The sequence below is a fragment of the Haplochromis burtoni genome, unplaced genomic scaffold (genome assembly GCF_018398535.1).
Source record: "Haplochromis burtoni strain Fernald_Lab_line unplaced genomic scaffold, NCSU_Asbu1 Contig_206, whole genome shotgun sequence".
Taxonomy (NCBI): Eukaryota; Metazoa; Chordata; class Actinopteri; order Cichliformes; family Cichlidae; genus Haplochromis; species Haplochromis burtoni.
This window is the reverse complement of record NW_024582567.1, coordinates 147964-167990: the sequence shown is the minus strand read 5'-3', so window position 1 is coordinate 167990 and position 20027 is coordinate 147964. Positions and strand designations below refer to the sequence as shown.

At 38.5% G+C, this 20027-nt stretch overlaps 1 protein-coding gene across 1 annotated transcript in view; it reads right to left on the bottom strand.

The window, feature by feature from the left end:
• Nucleotides 1-15088, bottom strand: part of dnah5 (dynein, axonemal, heavy chain 5) — an 88430-nt gene extending 73342 nt beyond the window's left edge. Inside the window, exons 1-15 of the mRNA XM_042226304.1 lie at nt 14846-15088; nt 7192-7326; nt 6969-7053; nt 6561-6739; nt 4853-5071; nt 4546-4683; nt 4200-4376; nt 3916-4029; nt 3657-3764; nt 3357-3479; nt 3033-3248; nt 1809-1916; nt 1521-1606; nt 417-624; nt 180-293 (exon numbers count right to left, since the gene is read on the bottom strand). Of these exons, the coding sequence (XP_042082238.1) occupies nt 180-293; nt 417-624; nt 1521-1606; nt 1809-1916; nt 3033-3248; nt 3357-3479; nt 3657-3764; nt 3916-4029; nt 4200-4376; nt 4546-4683; nt 4853-5071; nt 6561-6739; nt 6969-7053; nt 7192-7326; nt 14846-14935 (2100 nt within the window). The 5' untranslated portion in view covers nt 14936-15088. The remainder of the gene's footprint in view (nt 1-179; nt 294-416; nt 625-1520; nt 1607-1808; nt 1917-3032; nt 3249-3356; nt 3480-3656; nt 3765-3915; nt 4030-4199; nt 4377-4545; nt 4684-4852; nt 5072-6560; nt 6740-6968; nt 7054-7191; nt 7327-14845) is intronic.
• Between the last annotated feature and the right edge of the window lie 4939 nt (nt 15089-20027).

Genomic DNA, 20027 nt, shown 5'->3' with positions numbered 1-20027 from the left:
AAATTGATCAACTTTGTCTAGTATTAAAATGTGTTTGATGATCTCAAACATGTAAGTGTTAACATATATGCAGCAAACGAAATCACAACACTATATAAAGGAATTAACGATACATATTGTATATAAATGCTCCTCTGTCAGATTTCTTGTTTGTATTATACATTTTACAGTTCGTTAACCTTTTTCATCCAGCTGTGATGGTAGATCATCTCAAACTCCAACAACGCTCTTGCTACACGGTTAAAGTTCTTGATGATCCTTTTTGCCTCTGATGTGGAAAGAACTCCTGGATGCTAATTAGAGTAATAAACAAAACAAACAAACATGATGCATTACATGTATGGGAAATGCTAAACAATTTTATCATTAATCTGCTAGAACCAGCCAAACCTAAACTGAAAGTCAGGCAATATCACCTGCTGAAAGAGATCCATGGGTCCCTGTATACGGCTGTACAGCTGCCGAGCCCACATGATCCGACCGGCCACTGGGGGCAAGTCCCTGCCAATGGGGGGGTCAAGTTTCTGCTTCATGTAGATGCGGAAAACCATTTCAACGTCCCGGCCATAATTTTGTAAAATTTGCTGATACTTCTCATCAATCCCAAGATCTGGGATGCCCAGTCTGTTTTTGGGAAAACCAAAGATACAAGTGGTTCAGCAGAACTCAAACCCAGCAGCAATAAAAATATTTAAATACAGCAATAAACACATAGCAGTACCAGCACCAGTAATGACAAGGACTCTATTTTGTTTGGATATGCTGGTAAATGTTTTGAGCTAAAATGTGCAAAGGACCCTGTTACTAGCAAACCTACTTGTACATTAAAGCACACTTGTTATTGTCATGAAACGGCTGTGGCAGGCAGGAGGAAGGACCCAAATGCAGAACTCAAAATAAGGGAATGAACTAAAGGAGACTGCTTTATTGCAGTGGCACAACTTCCACAAAAGACACTTAAAAAATCAAAGCAAAACCTAGAAACGGGAGACTAATAACAAAACACAGGAACGGCAATTTCAGGGGACACAACAAGAGAAACCCACACAACACGACGGGAGGACAGAACGCTGACAGAGAGAAACACAGGGCTAAAATACACTGAGGGATAACGAGGACACAGGAGGAGAGCACAGCTGGGACTGATCACACTTGACGAGACTAAGGGGCGACAAGGCTAGAGACACAGAAATGAGACCGCCAAAGTAAAATGACATGAACACAAGGGGAGCGCAGAGAACACCTAAACACTTGAAGAAAAATAACAAAAAACAGAAAACTCGAAAAAAATTAATAAACACAAAACATAAAGAGACTCTGGACCATGACAGTTATAGTTTACCCCGGTGTTTATTTCAATGAAATAGCTACTCTGAGTTTTTTTTTTTTTTTTGATTGCAGAATAGTTTAAAAGTTCAGAGATTAAATGAAACAGTATGTCACATGAAGTGGCATTGGCAAGATTAGGGAAATTGCGGTAAATATTTCAGAATGATGCTAATTAGTTACCAATGAAATACCTTTGAAAGGTCTTCAGCACATTTAGAGCCCTTTCTGTATTTTCAATTTTTTCAAAGGTGCTATCCATGAAACTCTTCAGTTGATTCTGGAAAGGAAAACACAGACAACAATAATATTCACAACAACGACAGCGCAATGAAATTAATTTTAAATGAAACTCCACCTAATGAATCCTTAATCACCAGCAAATGAACTTGGCTAACCCGCATTACAAAACAGATGTCTAGTCAGTTTGCATTAACTTTATTTGCACAAAACAGGGCAAATGCACTGTCTAATTAACTTACGTGGAGTTCAGAAGTGCTTTTGCAGAATTCCTCATAGTCAACATCAAAGTCACTTCTCCTCTGGTCTAGAAAACTGTAATGTTTTTTCTTCATGTTTAACACAATAGCCTAAGAAAAAAATATCCAGACATCCACAAACACACATTTTAGAAAACATTTTTAGCTCTAAATAAAATGCTCTGTTTTCTTCTGAAGGTATTATTATTAAATGCATAATTAAATGCATACGTTTTGGAACTTGTAGTGTATTAGTCTAGTAGAAATGTAACAGTGCAACTGTGTCTTACTGCAAGCTATGGATGTTCTGCAAAGCTAACTATCAAGTTATACCAAAACAAAGTTTGCAATCTCATCTTCTAGCTCAGTTTGGTTACTTTGAGCATGCATGTAAAACATTTTGTTAAGTTTTTATTCATTCAGGAAGTTTCACAAACTTTAGATAAATATTTTACAAGTGAAACATGAGAATGAATTGCCTGTACACTAAAATGAACACCATTGCACACACTTTTCTTGTGTGAAAAAGTATTAATCTAAACAGAAAACTCAGAAGCTCCCCATGAACTGGCGAAAGGTTTGGGATACAAGTTTATAGTATTAACCATTTGTCATCACAGGGCTGAGTCTAAAAAGTATTACTATGGCCCTAATAATGCAAAAAAAAAAAAGAGAGAGAGAAAGTAAGGAGTTGGTTTTAATCTCCATGCAATTAGTAGCTATTTTGTTATTAAGGCATATGTACGGCAAAACACTGCACAACAATATTCCACCACTGCATGCTGTCTGCAAGAAAAATGCTAAAAGTTGAAAACTGCAGTGAGACATTACCTCCCATTTTCCCTGCATTTCTGCAGTCTGTGTAGCCCAAGAAGCAAGAACACAAACACATGGTTCACATCAACAGACTCTCAAAGTATTATGTACTAAAACCTTAAGCATCACAGTTTGATGATGTAAAAAAATTTATTGTTTGCGCAACAGGAAACCACAGAAAACAATCAGCAGCCTGCCACTGGCATTGTAAGTGTGCAGCCTGAAATTCTGTTCGACAATACAGAGAAACTTTCCATTTACCATAATGACAACATACTCAACATCTGAAGATGCCAGGAGAAATACAGACACAGCTGCCTGACAGTGACATTTAATCAGTTAATGCAATGCCTCCCTGCACATGTCTTATTAACAGGATTTGACAACAGTCTGATATCACAGTATACTCACTTGAAACCTGGTGGCCATCGTCTCCAGCCCTTCTATCTTCGAGTCCTTTAGAACGGAGTAGGTGGAAATGGTGGCGAACATTTCGAGGATCTTGTTCAGTCTTCGCTGGAATGTGTCAAACTTTCCAAAGATGTACATCTCGCTGAAGTCAAACTGTCTTTCTGAAGGAGTCTGCTCCAGCTTCTCCTTGGTTCTGTGGAAACATCGCTGGTATTCCTGGGAAACACATTATGATACAGAACCACATTTTGACTGATAAAAAACTGACAGAGGTGCATTTTGCTACAAAACACATTTTGTTTTCCTTTAAAAATGATCCATTACCTGGTTTAGGCGAATGGCAGCTTTGATTTTCTCAATAATGATTTGCTGAGGTTGGTCCCATATTGAGTTTGTGCCATTATCAGTGATATAGGCCTTACAAGCTGTGATCATCTGGTTTGTCACCTGGAGATGAGGATAAAAAAATGGAAACTATAAATCATATAAATCATCATATAAATTTGTACTTTTTTGTTGTCTTAATGTAAAAGTGTCCTAAAAATGCTTCAGTATCAATCATTTATAAAAAAATGTAGGATCCCATTGTTCATCATAACAAAAGTCTGTTGATCTGCACAATACCTTTACAAAAAGTGATGTAATCTTTTCAGATGTGTTGTAGTAGCGGGAAATACTGTGAATCATCCTGATGGCATTGATCAGACCTGGGATTGCATCCACCATTGATACCTTGGAGGAAACAGAAATTATTGCTTGTATTTCTTTGTACATCCAAATATAACACACATCCAGCACATTTGTACTGTCTTCACCATGAATGCAGTTGATTTGGTTTATTTTTTAAAATGCACCAGAGTGTGATAAAATATTCTTTTCTCACAGGGTCACTGTTGTAGAGCGGGTCGCAAAACTTCTCCAAGCTGTAGAGATACTTGACGTTGTCTTTGGCCTCATTAACTCCATCTGTGATCCTTGCATCCAGTTCCCGCCATGACTAGACCATTACAGACCGTTACTTAATTAAGGTGTGCACCGTTTTAAAAAAAACCCCAAACATAATCTCACAATAAACCACTGAAATAAAAGAGAGAGAAGCAATATCCAAGAAAGAGAGCATGTGGTACAGCCACTTAAAATCAGCAGTATATGACAGTCACATCTGACCTTTATGAGCTTAGATTTAGCCAGCAAGACCACACCCAGAGCAGCTTTGACATCAGGGCTCTTCAGCTGGTCCAGAAGGTAGTTGAAGCGAGTCATCCGTTTCTTCCAGTGCTCCAGCTCGGCCCGAGGGCCAAGATCATCAGCCTCCTTTCTAAGCTGGTCACTCTCAGCTAAAACCTGCAGAATAGAGACATTCGATATCACTGCTGAAACTTCAGGCCTGCAGTTTATCCTTCATCTGATACAAGCACATTCAAATTAAATGGCAGAAAACTTGGAATAAATGAATGAGAATACTTTTTCTGTATCAAGTTTGAGGAGAAACACGATGAGAGTCTCTTCTCACCTGTTCTATTTGTTTGATCCAGACTTTCATGCAGGCCTCTATCTTCTCTATGGTCTCTGTGCTGCTGGCAGCTGCCACGTAGTCCGACGGGCCCTTCAGTACCTTCAAGTCAAAGGTGTCGCACTCTTTCAAGGTAACCTGAAAGCAAAGTTGTGCTGTGTTGCTTTATTTGCTACTATAATGTAAGTGTATGTAATGTTTAAACTGTGTTTATTTATCTATGTTAATCTAACCTACTATGTATTTTATATTTAATTTAGTTTTTGGTAATATGGTGCTTTTATTAGTGACATTGTCTGTCCCCTACCTTTTCCTGAAGGCTCTCCTGTGCTCCAACCAACACAGACACAAAGCTTTCCAATGAAGATATGAAGTCCTGTTTGACGACCAGGGTCTGAGGACTTGTCCCGTCTCCCCAGCCGTGGTTCATCTTCCTCAGTGTGGGAATGAAGATCTCAGAAAGCAGCTGCTCCACACTTTTTAAAAGACCACCTTCCGTTGTATCCAACATATTGAAATTCACATCCTAGAAAATAGTAAAAAAAAGATAATAAAAATCTTAGCATTCATATATTAAACATGCCTCAAAAGAGACCTTCCTAGCTTACTAGCTGGCAAAGAAAACCTTTTGGCTTTTGGCAGAAGTCTCCCTGGGTTACTGTAGTGTAGACACTATAATGGACCAACTATGCATGTGTCCTTCAAGTGAGTCTGGGAAGCTGTTAAAAATCTGCTGTAATACTTTGAAAAAGCATTAAAAAAGTTACTATACTGCTAGCAAAAAGGACATAATGTTTTCCAATCATAGTCATAATATTACATTTGTTAGATTAGATTTCATTAGTTTGTGTGGTTGTACTGTATCACATCTGATAAGAGAGAACCAGCACATATGTGACTAAATTAAAAATATACGACTCCCTTTTAAATGATTGTCAGATGTTATTGTGGTTTTCTAAGGGTTTAATCACGGGACCATCCATGGGTCCCAAAGGCCTACTTATAATTTTTTGAACCAAGTGTTGTAAACTTCATGATATAAATTCCAATAATATTTATAAATCGGCTATAACTTTAACATAACCGTTTGGGTCATGCTGATGAACTGGTTTTCAAATGAATTAAAAAATATGATTATTAAACATTGTTAATAATAATCATTAATCATTTATTACTGTACTATACTACTTTAACCCTTCAAAGGTGTGGCACAGTCATCTAGAGAATACAATGTATCCACTAACCCCGTGGCTGCTAGTTAACTGACTTGATTTTAATTAACTAGCAACTCACCAGTCCTCATGAACAATTTGCCAGCAACACATAATTGTGAATCTTTGGTGAACAGCTTCTCTCAGCCATGAGCTGGACACCTCCCTTTTAATAATAACTCCTCTAACTTAATCCACCCAAATGTCAAGTAACACCCGAACACCTGATGTGCCCTTGAATTTTTTTGAAGCGACTAATTAGGAAATTTAGCAAGAGAAGTGCACACAAGTGCTTTCTCTCATTCTCATTACATGAATACACAGACACACACATACACACAGAATCCTGTTTTCTTCTGTCTCCAGCCGAGGGTGTTTTGTAGCAAACAGGACCTGTTATCAGTGGTGGTGATTAACTTTGCTGCAGATAGCAGGTGTTCAGTAGGAATCAATAGCCAGAACCAGCTGTGCTATCACAGTGCCATTACTGAGCTCCCCCAGTGCCTCACTACCTCTGGGTGTAAGAAGCTTTTTTTAGTTAATTGGATATCATGCATGATAAGAACAAGTAAAATAAAAAAAATCGGAACATTTGTCTTGTGACACTCAGTGCCTATCATTAATTACGTTTCACAAATTGATAAAAGTTGACTTCCCGTAGTGCTCACAACCACAACACAGTCATGGTTAAATTTGTGTTTCTCCACTTGCATGGTTTTAATTGACTTTAAATCCTTTAAATCCCTCCTCTTTCGCAAAGAAATGAATAACTTAGAAATCCCAAAACAATACAAACTGACTCACTCTGTGTATGTTCTCAGAGGTGACTGCCTTTGAAGTATTGGCTCTGGTGAAGAAGACACACACTCCGGTCAGTGCCACATCCCTCCCATCTGTTACAAACACTTTGGACTTCTTGCTGTGACCAGGCTGCTGGGCAACAGGCTGGGCGGGCATAGAGGCTGTAGCTGCTGGTGCTGGTGCTGCTCGCATAAAGGATTGGAAACAACAAAAGGTGTCATGGTAACCAACTTTGACTTCCTATTCTGATTTTAATATTGTGGCATTTACTTGAGAATGGATTACTTTTATGATCTCTATTAGTGACAGAGACAGTTTCATATAAGATAGACGTAGAGCTTCTGTACTGCAAAGTTACACAATATAACTTACACACACATTTTTTTAAAAGACTCTAGAGTTTCATGGTACCTGCTACAGTTGGTTCAGTGTCCTGATAGTAGAACATTAGGTGTGGAAGACCGTCAGCCATGAAAAATTGCTCCATGCGGTCAATCTGACAAAGATGAAAACAAAACCTCAGCACCATTGTAGATGCACCACATTTTTTTGCTTGCTTGTTTCTGTCTTTTAAGGCCTGTAAAGTTGTCCAATAAAACAGTATAATCTGTTTGAACATTTATGTGCAAAGTACCTGATTCCCCTCCAATATGGCATCTTCCACATCTGCTTTCTCCAGCCCCAAGCATGAAGCCACAATACTGAGGATATAGTCATGTCTTCCATCCAGCTGAGCCCGCTTGGCTTCACGCTCCTCTTTCAACTTTTGCTTAAAAAAGTTCCAAAATTTTCAATTACTAAATACCAAGTTCAATTCAATAAAAAATGTAACCTGTGTAATTTTTCAAAGATTTTGAATGGACAGTTCAGTCATCACATGACCATCTTTCAACTGACTGAAGCTTAGGCATTGTTTACAGGACCCAAAGAACACAACAATTTTTAAAGAAAGTTGGATACATTTCAGTTAACTGTGAATAATGCTGTTCTGCAGCATCCTAATCTGATGTTACTAAACACTTGAGCTTCATATATAAAAGATTCACTGCCACTCTTTTACTTTAGACTCTGCTGCTTGCGTGCAGTGGCTTGTGTTTAGGTCTGGGGAGCAAAATCAGCCACAATGGGTTGCCAGGTCGTGCTGCTTAGTAACACAGGAACAAGGTCAGCCAACAAACAGATTACATGAAAACTGGTGCTGTATGAAGCCGTTGCAGTAGGGTGTATCTAAAATCACTCATTTGCCTTTCATCTGTATAGAAACTGTTTTTTAACCAAGCAGGAGATAATAGGAATATTTGTTCCTGGCTTGAAATATTTTTACATTGACATTGCTTTTGTCAGACAAGCCCACTTCTAGCATCCTATTGTGAATAGCTATACCAAAATTACTCTTGAGAGCTTCTGCTTTTATACAGCAGTCTGTTTAGACAATGTGAAACAGTTGGATTAAACTTTAACACTGAGTATCGCATAATAAGTGATGTATTTTCTTTGTCTCGCCTCTCTTTTCCACACATTCATGTGGTTGCCTTGTAGTAAACAGTGATTTTTAACTATATGCTGCCTTATTCTCAAATAACAGTTTCAAGAATACTGTAAATGTCTGTAGTGCGCAATGGTGTAAAGAAACCAATTGGCAACCCCGATGAGACTTTAGAGGTTGAGAACTGAGACTTAAATTAAAACCATGTGGAAAAAAATCAAATCCAAAAGACTGGATTGATATCAAGCAACAGCATTGAAAACAGGGATGAGGAATGTGGCTGTCAAAGGTAGAGATAAAGAAGGGATTAAAATGATTGAATACCAAAAAGGTGAAAGGGAAGAATATAAATTATATGATAGAGGAGTACAGGAAAGAGAAGAAAAAATGGTCAAGCTATATTGTCTGTTAGGGCTAAGGGGAGTTGGACATATGAAGCCCAAGTCTGTAGTGTAAAAAGAAAAAAAAAGACTAAAAGAACTAAAATGCTGTCTAATTACAGCAGCTGCAAAATCTGCATAATTATTCACTTCACAGAAATCCTGGTAGAAATGTTAACAATTAGGATTTTCTTCCAAATCTTTCATTGGCACATTGCGTGCATTTCCTTGCTTAAAAGGTCACTTCAAAAGATAACAGTGTTTTTAGAAAGCATAACAAAAGTCTGCACAGTTCAGATGGTTAACCCATGAGCACTTTTTGAATTATAGTATACAAGGCAAAAAACTGAGTTTGGGCAATTATAATGGGTTTTATAGTCAATATCTGCAGTGACCATCACAATTACGTGAATTTTATTAACATATCAAAGTTTTTTTTAAGACTACCACTCGTTTTTTGTCCTCCACTTGTTCATTTTACTTATATTTTCTAAGGGCACAAAATAGCCAAAGTGAATGTGAAGTTATGTGAAGACACAACAGTGGCAAATCCCTTGAGTTAGGTATCTTTTTGGATGTTTTGATTATTCATAGGTCAGTGTTAAGTGGCTTTACATTCAAACACAATTAGCATTTCTTTGAAAATGGATGGGTACAAAGACTGCACTGAATGTAAATGAAAAAAACCTCAATCCAAAGAAAAACCTTTAAAGACCTTCAGAAAGCCTGGAGAACTGCTAAACTCTAGATCCTTGAAAATCCTTGAAAAATGCAAGAATGTCTTGCTCCTTGGAAGCAAACTGGGTGGCTTAAGACAGTATGGACACTTATTATTAATGCAGTGTATGGCTATCCTGTCGTAAAGAATATATCACAAACAAAAGAACGAGCTATCGATCAGTGTTAATCAAGCGCACTCATTCTCGATTCAAAAATATTAATTATATTTTCAATATGATCTTTTCTTGCTAGAAAAAATAAATGTAACACCCATCTGTTTAAAGCATTACAGAAACTCTCTGGACACACACACACACATAAACACACACTAACATCATGGACTGACTGTAAAAAAAAAAAAAGGATACCAAGCCAACCGTTGCCAGGCGACCAGCCATTTCACACACCTTCTCTCTGCCCTTATTTCAAATTGGATGAACAGCCAAGTCTCAGTCTTCAGGGTAGACACAAACAATACAGGCACATTGCAGTGTGACGCAGGTTATTCAAACAAGCAGACTAAGTCACCAGTGAATGCAATACGCAAACGCAAAAAATACACTAGTCAACAAAAGCCGGCAAAACACAAAAACACAAATCCACATTTAGTTATTCCCATGACACAGACACAGAAGCCAGCGCTGAAAGACCCAAATAATAACAGATACAATGCTAATAGCTTTCAGAAGCAAACAAAGCCCCATCCTGAGATAAGCTATGGCGAGACAGAGAATCCCTATAATAAACAAACTGTGGCTTTTGGAATTAAAGAGAAAACACAAATGTGCACGGGGACAGTTTGGCATCTGATAAATTTCATCAATTTTAATCCAAATCAGCCAGGGAATAGAAAACAGCAGACACACGCTGTCAAAGTCAACTCAGTCCCCGTAGATAAAGCTTTGCCATTAGTTTTGCTCATTTCAAAGTCTAAAACGTTAGAACCAATGGCTCGTGAAAATTATGTGAAAACCCTACAATAGAAACTATTCTCTTACCTGAATGACTTTGGAAACAATTTGTCTCCAGAGCTGTTTTCTATACACCTGCGACATGACAACTCCTCGTCTCTTCAAGCCAACCCGTGTATACCTTCTCTAAAACCTGCTATCACGTTCTCATCAGTATGTACACAGGGGAGACATATACTCTCACCCTCGAAGGCTTAGCACTATCAAGTTGTCAGTGGTGAGCGCTCAGCTAGCAGAGTTTGGGCTATACTTTCGTTGTGTATGGCCACTGCCATCAGAAGTGTATGACTTTCCACAGCTAGGTGATGTCAGGGTAGACATGATCCCTTAAGAACAGTAAAACGCCTGCTTTATTCTGACATTCTAGTTCAAGCAATATGTCAAAAATGTTAAGAGGCACTCGACTTAAAAGCACAGGCAATTTGAGAGCTTTATGAGATGGGGCTTCAAACTCACTTTTAGGCTGAAATCCCCATAGACGGAGTGATGCTCAGAAAGGAAAAACTCACAGCTCTGTCTGCACATGTGTAGTGTACGCTAATGAACTACCATAAAGGAATGCAAACACAGATGCACAAGTGTCAAACACTGAGGTAATCGCTGGCTCACAGGATTAGCAGCACACCAGAACAAAGCTGTCAGCATTCACTATAATGTAACAGTGCAAATAAGCGCTTGGCAGTGAATTCTGTGTTAAGCTCATGGACATTCTCACCAAATCGCATAGATGAAGCGGTAATTAAAGATTCTGAGCTCCAGATGAAATTTTGACAAAAAGTAGCAGTATAGATTACAGGGACAACTAATTCAGTGGATTTTAAAAGGTAAGTTTTTTTTTTTTTTTTACAGCAACAGTCACAAAAAGTCTTCAGTTTCCGTCCAGTTTGCCGCAGCAAACCTTTCTGCTTGCTTGGATGCAATTTTTGTACTAATTTCAAAAACAGATCAGCTTTGTTTGTCCAAATTTTATATATGTTTTATTTGTATAATCAGCTACCTAACACCCAATCATGTTAAAAGTTAAAAATAAATAAATAAACAAATAAAAATATGTGATGTGGCATTATGATTTTGATCATTTCCACTTAGTGAACGCATATTTTTTTTGTCTGTATCTGCAGTGTCGTGTTAACGGCTTCTTTGGATGCTAACACGGGTGTTGAAATTGGGATTTATCATTGCAACATCATGACATTTTAAATAAATGTAATCTTGTGTCCAGCAGTTTGTGTTGTGTTTTTCTGACACAGAATTACTTCTACACTTGTTTTATCATTTTATGACACATTTGCCAAACTTATTTTAGGCTTTCTGCCATATAAAACCAGGCCTTCCTGAACAGAAACCCACTAAAATGCCTTTAAAATTGCTTTCACAACTGCATGGTTTTGTGTCACTTAAGCTTTCCACCACATACACGCTCCAAACACATCAGCTGTTTACTAAATGCCGACACATTAATGATGAATTGCATTTGGCCAAAGTTGATAGTCAAGAAGCTCAAGTCATCTGTAACTTCAGAACTCTTGGGTCACCTTACCTTGTTTTGATAGTCTGGCTTGAAATGCAGCATAGTCGCTGTCGGCCTTTCACGCTGACACTTCTTTTCAAGTCATTCCACCCTTTTACTTGTCTGCTTTTTTCATGACATCAGAGAGTTAAAGCTTCCAACAAAGAAGACAAGACAGCGAACAAGTGGCTGCGCTACACTATGTGAGCAATCAGCCTTCCTGTTTGTCATGTGAGAAAGGTTGCTGCCCTGAAATTATCAGACTGTTTCTCCTAAAAGGGTACTGCTAACTAGATAATGCGGTGTTGGATGACCTCCTGTCAGCAGGGTAATTATCAAGGTCCAACTCTCACCTTACAAGTCTGTTACAACAATAGGATGAAAGATGGAGGGTGGTGGGTGGGGGGTGGAATGAAAAGGTTGCATAATACATCATTAGAGGGAGATAGTATCAGCTACAACCTTTTAAAAAAAATACAGAAACAAAAGTGAGTAAAAAATAAATGTTGCATCATTGTAGTACAGATGGCTCTATTAGAGAATGTGTTACGCTCCTCTTAAAGGAAAAAATGTGGCGAGTCATTCGATATAGCCAGTAGTGTAATTTAACAGGCAATGGCACCTTGCTTTGAAAGCAAGTGCTACAAAACACTAGAAATTAAATTAACGTGGAAATTCAGTTTAAGCAAGAGTAAAACTTGATGCTTATAGGAAAGGAAGCCAATGCAAGGTCATCACCTGGATCAGCACTTTAACAGTATAGGATTGAACTCAATACCATGTCCGCTGTGTGAAGCAGTAAGCGTAACATGATTATCATTAAGTTGCCTAACAGATTTATTGGTTGACTCATTGTGCCTGATATGTGGCAGTGTGATGCTTAAAAAAATCTGCTATTCAATCAGTTGTTATGTTAGCAGATCCCTTGAACTCCATTGTCTAAGTCTGCTTGGAGTGGCACTGATCAGACAGTTATGAGGTGAGCAGGAATCCCCATGCTAGAGAGATTTCTTTTTTAAACATTTTCTTGTTCTTGCTTCTGAAATGTGAGATTGTGCTGCTTCTTTCCATGTCACTGCAAACTTAAATAGCTTTTGTGACATTTTACAATTCACTGAATAATCAGGAAAAACAATAGATTAGAACCTAATGAGATTAAGCATGCACTACCCCTGGGGTAATCCTAATTATTTACCTAGAGAGCACATATGCATGTGCACAAGTGCATACACAACCCCACCGTCGCCACCAATTAATATTCAGTATCGTTGCTTTTTACAGTCGCATCTTGCCGATGAGAGGCACATCCCTCTCCATGAGGATTTGACTGTGAGTCAGATAGTGAAGAAATGGTTGCAAAGCTTTGCATTACAGAGTCGGTCGGTCATCAATTTTTCACTATTCCATGGCTGATTTTCTGTGTGGAACTGCCTGGTTGTGAGTGGCTATGAAACATGAGAGTGACTGTAAATTATAAATGAGGAGGTGGTGAGATCTGAAGACACAGACAGACAAGAGTTCACAGTTTTTCACAGCGACTGCTCACACTGACAGAAGCACAGACAGCTTAAGCAAATATGTTTAAGAAAGATGTGGCTCGTAAATGTCATGCCTAATACACTTTATTCTCCTTTCGTGGACCATGGTGTCTCCTTGCATTTGGTTCGCTGGGTCCAGTGCCGAAAACTGACTCTAATGAACTGACATTGCTTCATCTGGCCTGTGTTTTCGCACAATGCAGGAATGCCTCAGCCAATTCTATTTCATTACGGTCAGTATTGTAGAAAAATAAGCAAGAAACTGGAGTATTTTGCATGAAGGCAGTGGGTCTGACACACAGACATAGAGTGCAGGGGGCTTTAGTCTTATTGCTCATGTCTATTGCATACTAATTAAACATGTACTTGGTTTAAAGTGCCATATTTAGTGCTGCACTGCTATTGGGAGGCAAAGAAGCATAGCTATTTAACATTTCTAAAATGTGTGAAAGGCTGTGCTTTGACTAAAGGCAGAGAACCAATTAACATGGAAAGGGGTTATGTAGATTAAAGTTTAAAAGTTTATAAAAATAACTAATAAAATGAACTATTATAACTTCCATCCTGGCCTAATCTGACTTTCTTAGCACCTACAAGCAAAAGGAGATTTTTAAAAGTAGTGTGTCACAGACCCCACAAAGACCAGTCACTGTAATAGTGACAGAGTTCCACATGAATGACAGAAGCTGGATACTCACTGCTCATTTCAAGTTTACTGTTCAGCTGTCTTTGGGCAACATCATCCAGCCTCCTGCAGCAAAGCCAATAAGACAGCAACACCCCGCCATCTGGTGGGCTGGGGCTGACAATACAATCAACCACACATTGCAGTAGGTTGTGCCACAGCTATCTTTGCCTGCTGTTAGGCCAGAGAATCTAATAGTGTAGTGAGTCTCCGAGCAATTTTCCGAAGGGCTTAGAGAGCTCCTGAGGTGAAAATGAAGTGCAAATTAATCCCATCATTGTCTTTTTTTCTCCCCTCTCTCACAAGAGAACGACATTTCTGGTGTTACACTCTTGCAGCTCATTATCTTGCTGGGTTAGCTACATCTTCCTGTGCTCAATTACTGCAGTATTATATCAACGCTCACTTTTCAATTAATTACAGAATAAAATTGAAAAATAATCATATATTGAAAATATGGTAATGAAATCCCATTAGATAGGTAGATGGGTACTGAAATGAAATTTAAAAATCTCTTTGATTCGTGACAATATCGGATATTTTGCACTATATAGCAACTACACAAGATGTAAAATAAATAAAATGCATATCTGCATATGCATAATACAAAACAAAAAAGGTTACCAAAAGTGGAAAGGAAAAATTGGTGTCCTCATTCTAGGATACAAGCTGAATGAAGGCAAAATCGTCTTACTTACCGGAGTAAGAATCCGGAGATACTGAAGACATAATTTACAAAACAAAAAGTCTAAAGAATCAACGACATATATTTTATAGTTTAAAAAAATAAACTATTGTTTTTGTATAATTTACCTGTTTATAATACAATTAATTGTGCAACAGGCAAACCAAAAAATAAACCCACACATATAAATAACAATGGTGGCTTTAAGAAACACAGAACATTAAGGGCAACTAGGAGACTCAGCTCACAGAACTATAAATAAATACAAAAGAAAAAGTGTTGTAGACACTTTTGAGAGCATTTGGGATCAAACCTGCATTTCCTTGAGTGACTCCACAGCCACGGAAGACTGGGTGGGTCTGTTCCTGTAGCTCACTTTAGCGATCCTGGCGCTGAAGGACATGGCTCCAGCATTCCTTCACGGACAGGCCTCCTCAGTAACTCAGTTTTATATCAAAAGCTTCATTTGGACCAAAGCAAAGGCATTTTACTCCATTATATTTTGGTGTATAATTTCTAGTGATTTAGTTGACGCTCTCACTTTCCAGGAAGGCCCCTCGTGTTGTTACTGGTTTCCAAGGTAACGAGGTATTTGTAAAAGGGGGCAAAGGGAGAGAGGGCTGGTCTTTAAAAAAATGTGGGCCACTTATTGGCTATTTTGTTGCAGGTGTTTCACATTACAGCCAGCAGTGGATCAAAGGGGCCATGGAATTATCTAGTGGACTTCCTGTCACGGGGTAACCATGCAGATATAAACATGCATTACATGAGCCAAAGTAGAGGGCCACCTACAAACTGATAGGAACTGCCTCCTCTGGTATTAACATAAAACTGTTTGGAAATCTGCAGTTACTGAGTCAGCAGTGTGGGACACTTTTACGCACAAAACATTGAAGATTTAATAGCAGATTTTAAAATGAAAGAGAAAATCTTCTCATGTATAATGCTGTGTTATTGCTGATAAGCAGGTTGATCTGAAGTGCCCCTCTTATAAATTCAGCAGGCTGATTCATGCATTCCAGTGATTGAGAAGCAGTTGTCCAATGCATGGGCTGCTGTGCGTTTGGATCTCAGGTCATTTTTTTTATGTAGCATTACCACCTGCTGTTCAATCCAGTGAACAGCAACGTGAGGTTGAAAACTCTCCCTCTTTCACTAATAAGCATTATGCGTTCACTGGCCTATGTGCTTTTAATTTTTTTAATGACATGATCGAAAATCATTCCCAGTCTGACCATGTAGTCTTCAGACTATGGCAAACCAACACAACAATACAGATGATTTAAGATGCCAGATTTAAATAGTTTCCTCCATTCAACACTATTATATACCCAACTGTGCCACTTAACGTCGGTATTTAATATGGAATAATTACAAAATGCAACAGCAGAAAATCTGATCAGTTTAAACAAACAATTACTAAATATTTCCATACAGTAGGTTCCTAAGAAAATGTCTGTTTTGATGACTGTTTTTTTTTTTCCTTCCTTCCAGCGTGTTGACCCTCTTTTATCCACATTTGCAAATCTCTGAAGAGGAGGGGAGACAGTCCTCTTTCATTTACTGAGATCAACAGCAGGCTTTTTGGAGTTTAAGAGTAAGTTGTTCTACAGTTTCATGGGCTCCTGAAAAATGAAAGTACTGAGCCATAGCACAATCCACTGCTGTGCAATGATATGCTTTAACTTTGCGATGCTCAAAGCCTTTAAAATCAAGTTAAAACTGAAAGTTATCTTCCAATTTACTCACAGCATAAATACTTCAGCGTGGGTTTGAGCTGTCTTTCGGGGAAGCATCATGCCAAAAACAAAAGAAATCAGTTTAGACTTGAGGAAAAGAATTGCTTATGCTCACAAAGCAGGAGTTGGATGTACAAAGTTATCACAGGATTTCCAAATGTCAAGAACTGGAGTGGGAAGTATCATCAAGAAATTTAAAGAGGGCCCCACAGTACAGAACAAGCCTGGCAGAGGCAAGAAGTAAAAGATTTCCAAGACTCCGTGAAGAAAACTAATGAGAAATATGTCTAAGGTGTCTAAATGTGTCTAATGAGAATAACTGCAAAGACACCAGTCAATGACTTAGTCACATCCGGAATTGTAGTCTCAGAGAAGAAAACCACTGCACAGGAATTGACTGTGAGATTGCAGACCAAGAAAATCTCCACTTCTGCAGACATCTTTAAGCCAGACTGATGTGTGCTAAGGACAAACTGGAGAAAGAGTATGCATACTGGAATTCTGTCCTTTGGTCAGATGAGACCAAACTAGAGTTCTTTGGCTTATGATGCTGCATATGTTTGGTGAAAGAAGGGAGAGAACACCGCCCCCACTGTAAAACACAGTGGTGGGAGTATTTACCTTACATATTAAGTGTCCTGAGGTGACTGTTGTTGTGATGTGGTCCAGTATAAATAAAACTGAATTGAATTGTGGGGATGCTTCAGTGCACCAGGAACTGGAAATCTCATTAAAAGTGGAAGAAACCATGAAGAAAGAAGGACAGCTGGAAAGAAAACTTCAAGCAGTCATCAACAAAGCTCAGTCTGGGTCTTCCCTTTGTTTTCCAACACGAAAACGATTTAAAACATAATTCGATCCTGGTGAAGAACTTACCTCCAAAGCGACCAAAGTGAACGTTACTGACTAGCCTACACCAAGCCCTGGTTTTGATCCCATTAAAATGGGTGGGGTGAACTGAAAACCAAGGTCCATGTTGGAAGAACATCACATCTGGAAAAGCTTTAGAGATTTGCCAAAGAAGAATGGGCCAGCATTGCTTGGGACACGTGTGTGAGATAACGACACCAAAAAACTGCAGGCTTTTATCCAGAATGCACAATTTTCTATTAGCATCAGGAGAATTAATAATTTTGACTGTGGTAGTTTTTGTTTTTTTGTGAAATAATTTAGTTTCTTTCTTTCTTTCTTTCTTTATTTTATCCTCATTTGTAGATGATCAGACATGTGTTTGACACTAAACAGGCTCCAGTAAAATCTGATGCTCTGAATCCTTTTCATTCCTCTTTTGTTTAGTGAGACGTACCTTTGAGGTTGAAATAGAAACACTTTAATATCATGCCCCCTTTGCAGTGTCATCTGTACTTTTTCAGGATTTACTGCTAAGAACCAGTGTGTGTGTGTGTGTGTGTGTGTGTGTGTGTGTGTGTGTGTGTGTGTGTGTGTGTGTGTGTGTGTGTGCATGCATGCGTGCCTGTATATTTGAGTGCCTGCCTCTTTTTACTGTCCCTCCAAAGTGTTGATTTGTCAACTTTCCTCACTTTTGTAACTGATCTTATGGATTTCCCACCCATTAAATCAATGACTGCTCTCTCCATTACTTCAAGGGATGTTGAGCCCCAGGCTGTCTTCCTTTTGTAGTTTCTTGTCCTGATAGCTTTTCTGCAATGTCCAACATGTTAAACCATCAAAGACTACAAGTAGAAATATATATATATGATTATAATCTGCTGTAAAGCATCTTCTGGTTCCCATCGCAGAATGATTTGGTGTATTTGCTCAGTACCCTAGTCAGGTCTTCGCTAGTATAAAATGTATACACGTCTGAATATTTAAATAATAAATGATGCACTGATGTGTCAAAGTGCTGTGAAGTAATCATTCATAATAGAACCATTCTTAATCATTTTCAGCAGAGGTGTGATGATTCTAATCATACATCTTTTACTTCCAGATGAAAATGTCATGATTTCTAAAGCCATCTATGATGCAGCATGAAATTTCTGACAGCATGTTAACCTGCAAGGTAAATGCAGTGCAATCAAAGATAAGATAAGATAAGATAAGATAAGATAAGATAAGATAAGATAAGATAAGATAAGATAAGATAAGATAAGATAAGATAACCTTTATTAGTCCCACATGTGGGAAATTTGTGGGATAAAAGGGAGGGATGAACAGCTGCAGAAAGACAAGGTTTTCTTTCCACTTGATCAAAAACAAAGGTCAGCAGTTTCTTTCCTGTACTGTGCTTACGACTCTTATTTTGTAGTCTTTATTATCAAAACTGAAAGATACTGTAGCAGTGATGCATGGATGATCATAAAAATATACTTGGTCTTATGCACTACAACTTTAATGTAACTGACACTGTTCACATCTCCAGTGTTTTAAGAACTTTAATCTCTCTATAATGCCAGACATGTTAAAACCAATCATCAATTGGGAGTGATCACTCCATGAAACAGGTTATTGTGTATCTTGTCATACCTGAGCCTTTTCTTTCCGTTTGCCTTCATTAAGCATGGTTTCTTTGACAGCCATCCTTCCACTGAAAACATTTCTGATGAGGCTTCTGTGAACAGTAGATGGATCAACTTTGCTGGACACAAGATTGGATCATCCCTTGAGTTAGCTGCCTCGTTATGCATGAGTAATTTATAGGTCAGTGTTAAGTAGTTCAACAAACACACAAAACAATAAAGAAGAAACAACATCAAGCACAAAGAATGGATTTAAAAAGGAAGTCATTGTCCAAAGAAAACTTTGAAAACCATTCCTAATGCCCGGAAAACTATTTCTCAAAATCATTTTAAAAATCACATTAAATGACTGGCTTCTTGAAAGCAAAATATAACGAAAGACAAAGTGGGTGTTTCTCTGCAGTCCAGCTTTGTCCAGCTACCGGTAGGATTTCTAGATATCAGCCACTTCCTCTATCTGCCGGTGGTACATACCATGGAGGGGCCTGACCTTCCATGATGGCTCCTAATCTTGGTCTTCTTTCTTGAGTTTCTGCTGCCTGAGATATTCACTGAGCACGCAGCTGGTCGTGGCCATCTTCCTGACGTACTCGTGAATGTTCGTAGTTTCATCCAGGACTGTGGTACTGTGTGTTGTACTCATATCCCCATCGAGAACCTGAACCTGGGACGCTTTGGTTTCAGAACTGAAGAAGCCTCTTGGATGAGAGGTGCAATGTCACTTTCTTTCCAAGCTCTTTGACCTGGATGACTGAGAACCTTGACAGACAACATACAGGAACTTGCACCAAGATGTAAGTGATCTGGATGAGTACCAAGACCAGCAAGTCTAGCATAGAAATGAATGTAATCTTTGCTCCATTTCTGGCCTCCAGAGAAGGACTTACACTTGTAGATCAACTTTTTTATTGTAATGTGTGATATTTTTTAATGTCATTGTCTGTAGGCTCTCCAGTTGTGCACAAAAGGTGGAAGGATGTGCTTGTTGTTCTGCCTTTTCCGGTGTGTACGTGTGCGTGTGTGTGTGCCAAGTAACATACTCCAGGGATTCACTCTCCCACCGATTGACACTGGTCTGCAGTGTAAGCAGAGAGAAGAAATCAATAATATCAGTTATACTCTTGGTATAGGTCAATGTCCTAGACATGACCGCACAGTACAATATTTGCATTCCTTGAGTATTGATAGATAGATAGATAGATAGATAGATAGATAGATAGATAGATAGATAGATAGATAGATAGATAGATAGATAGATAGATAGATAGATAGA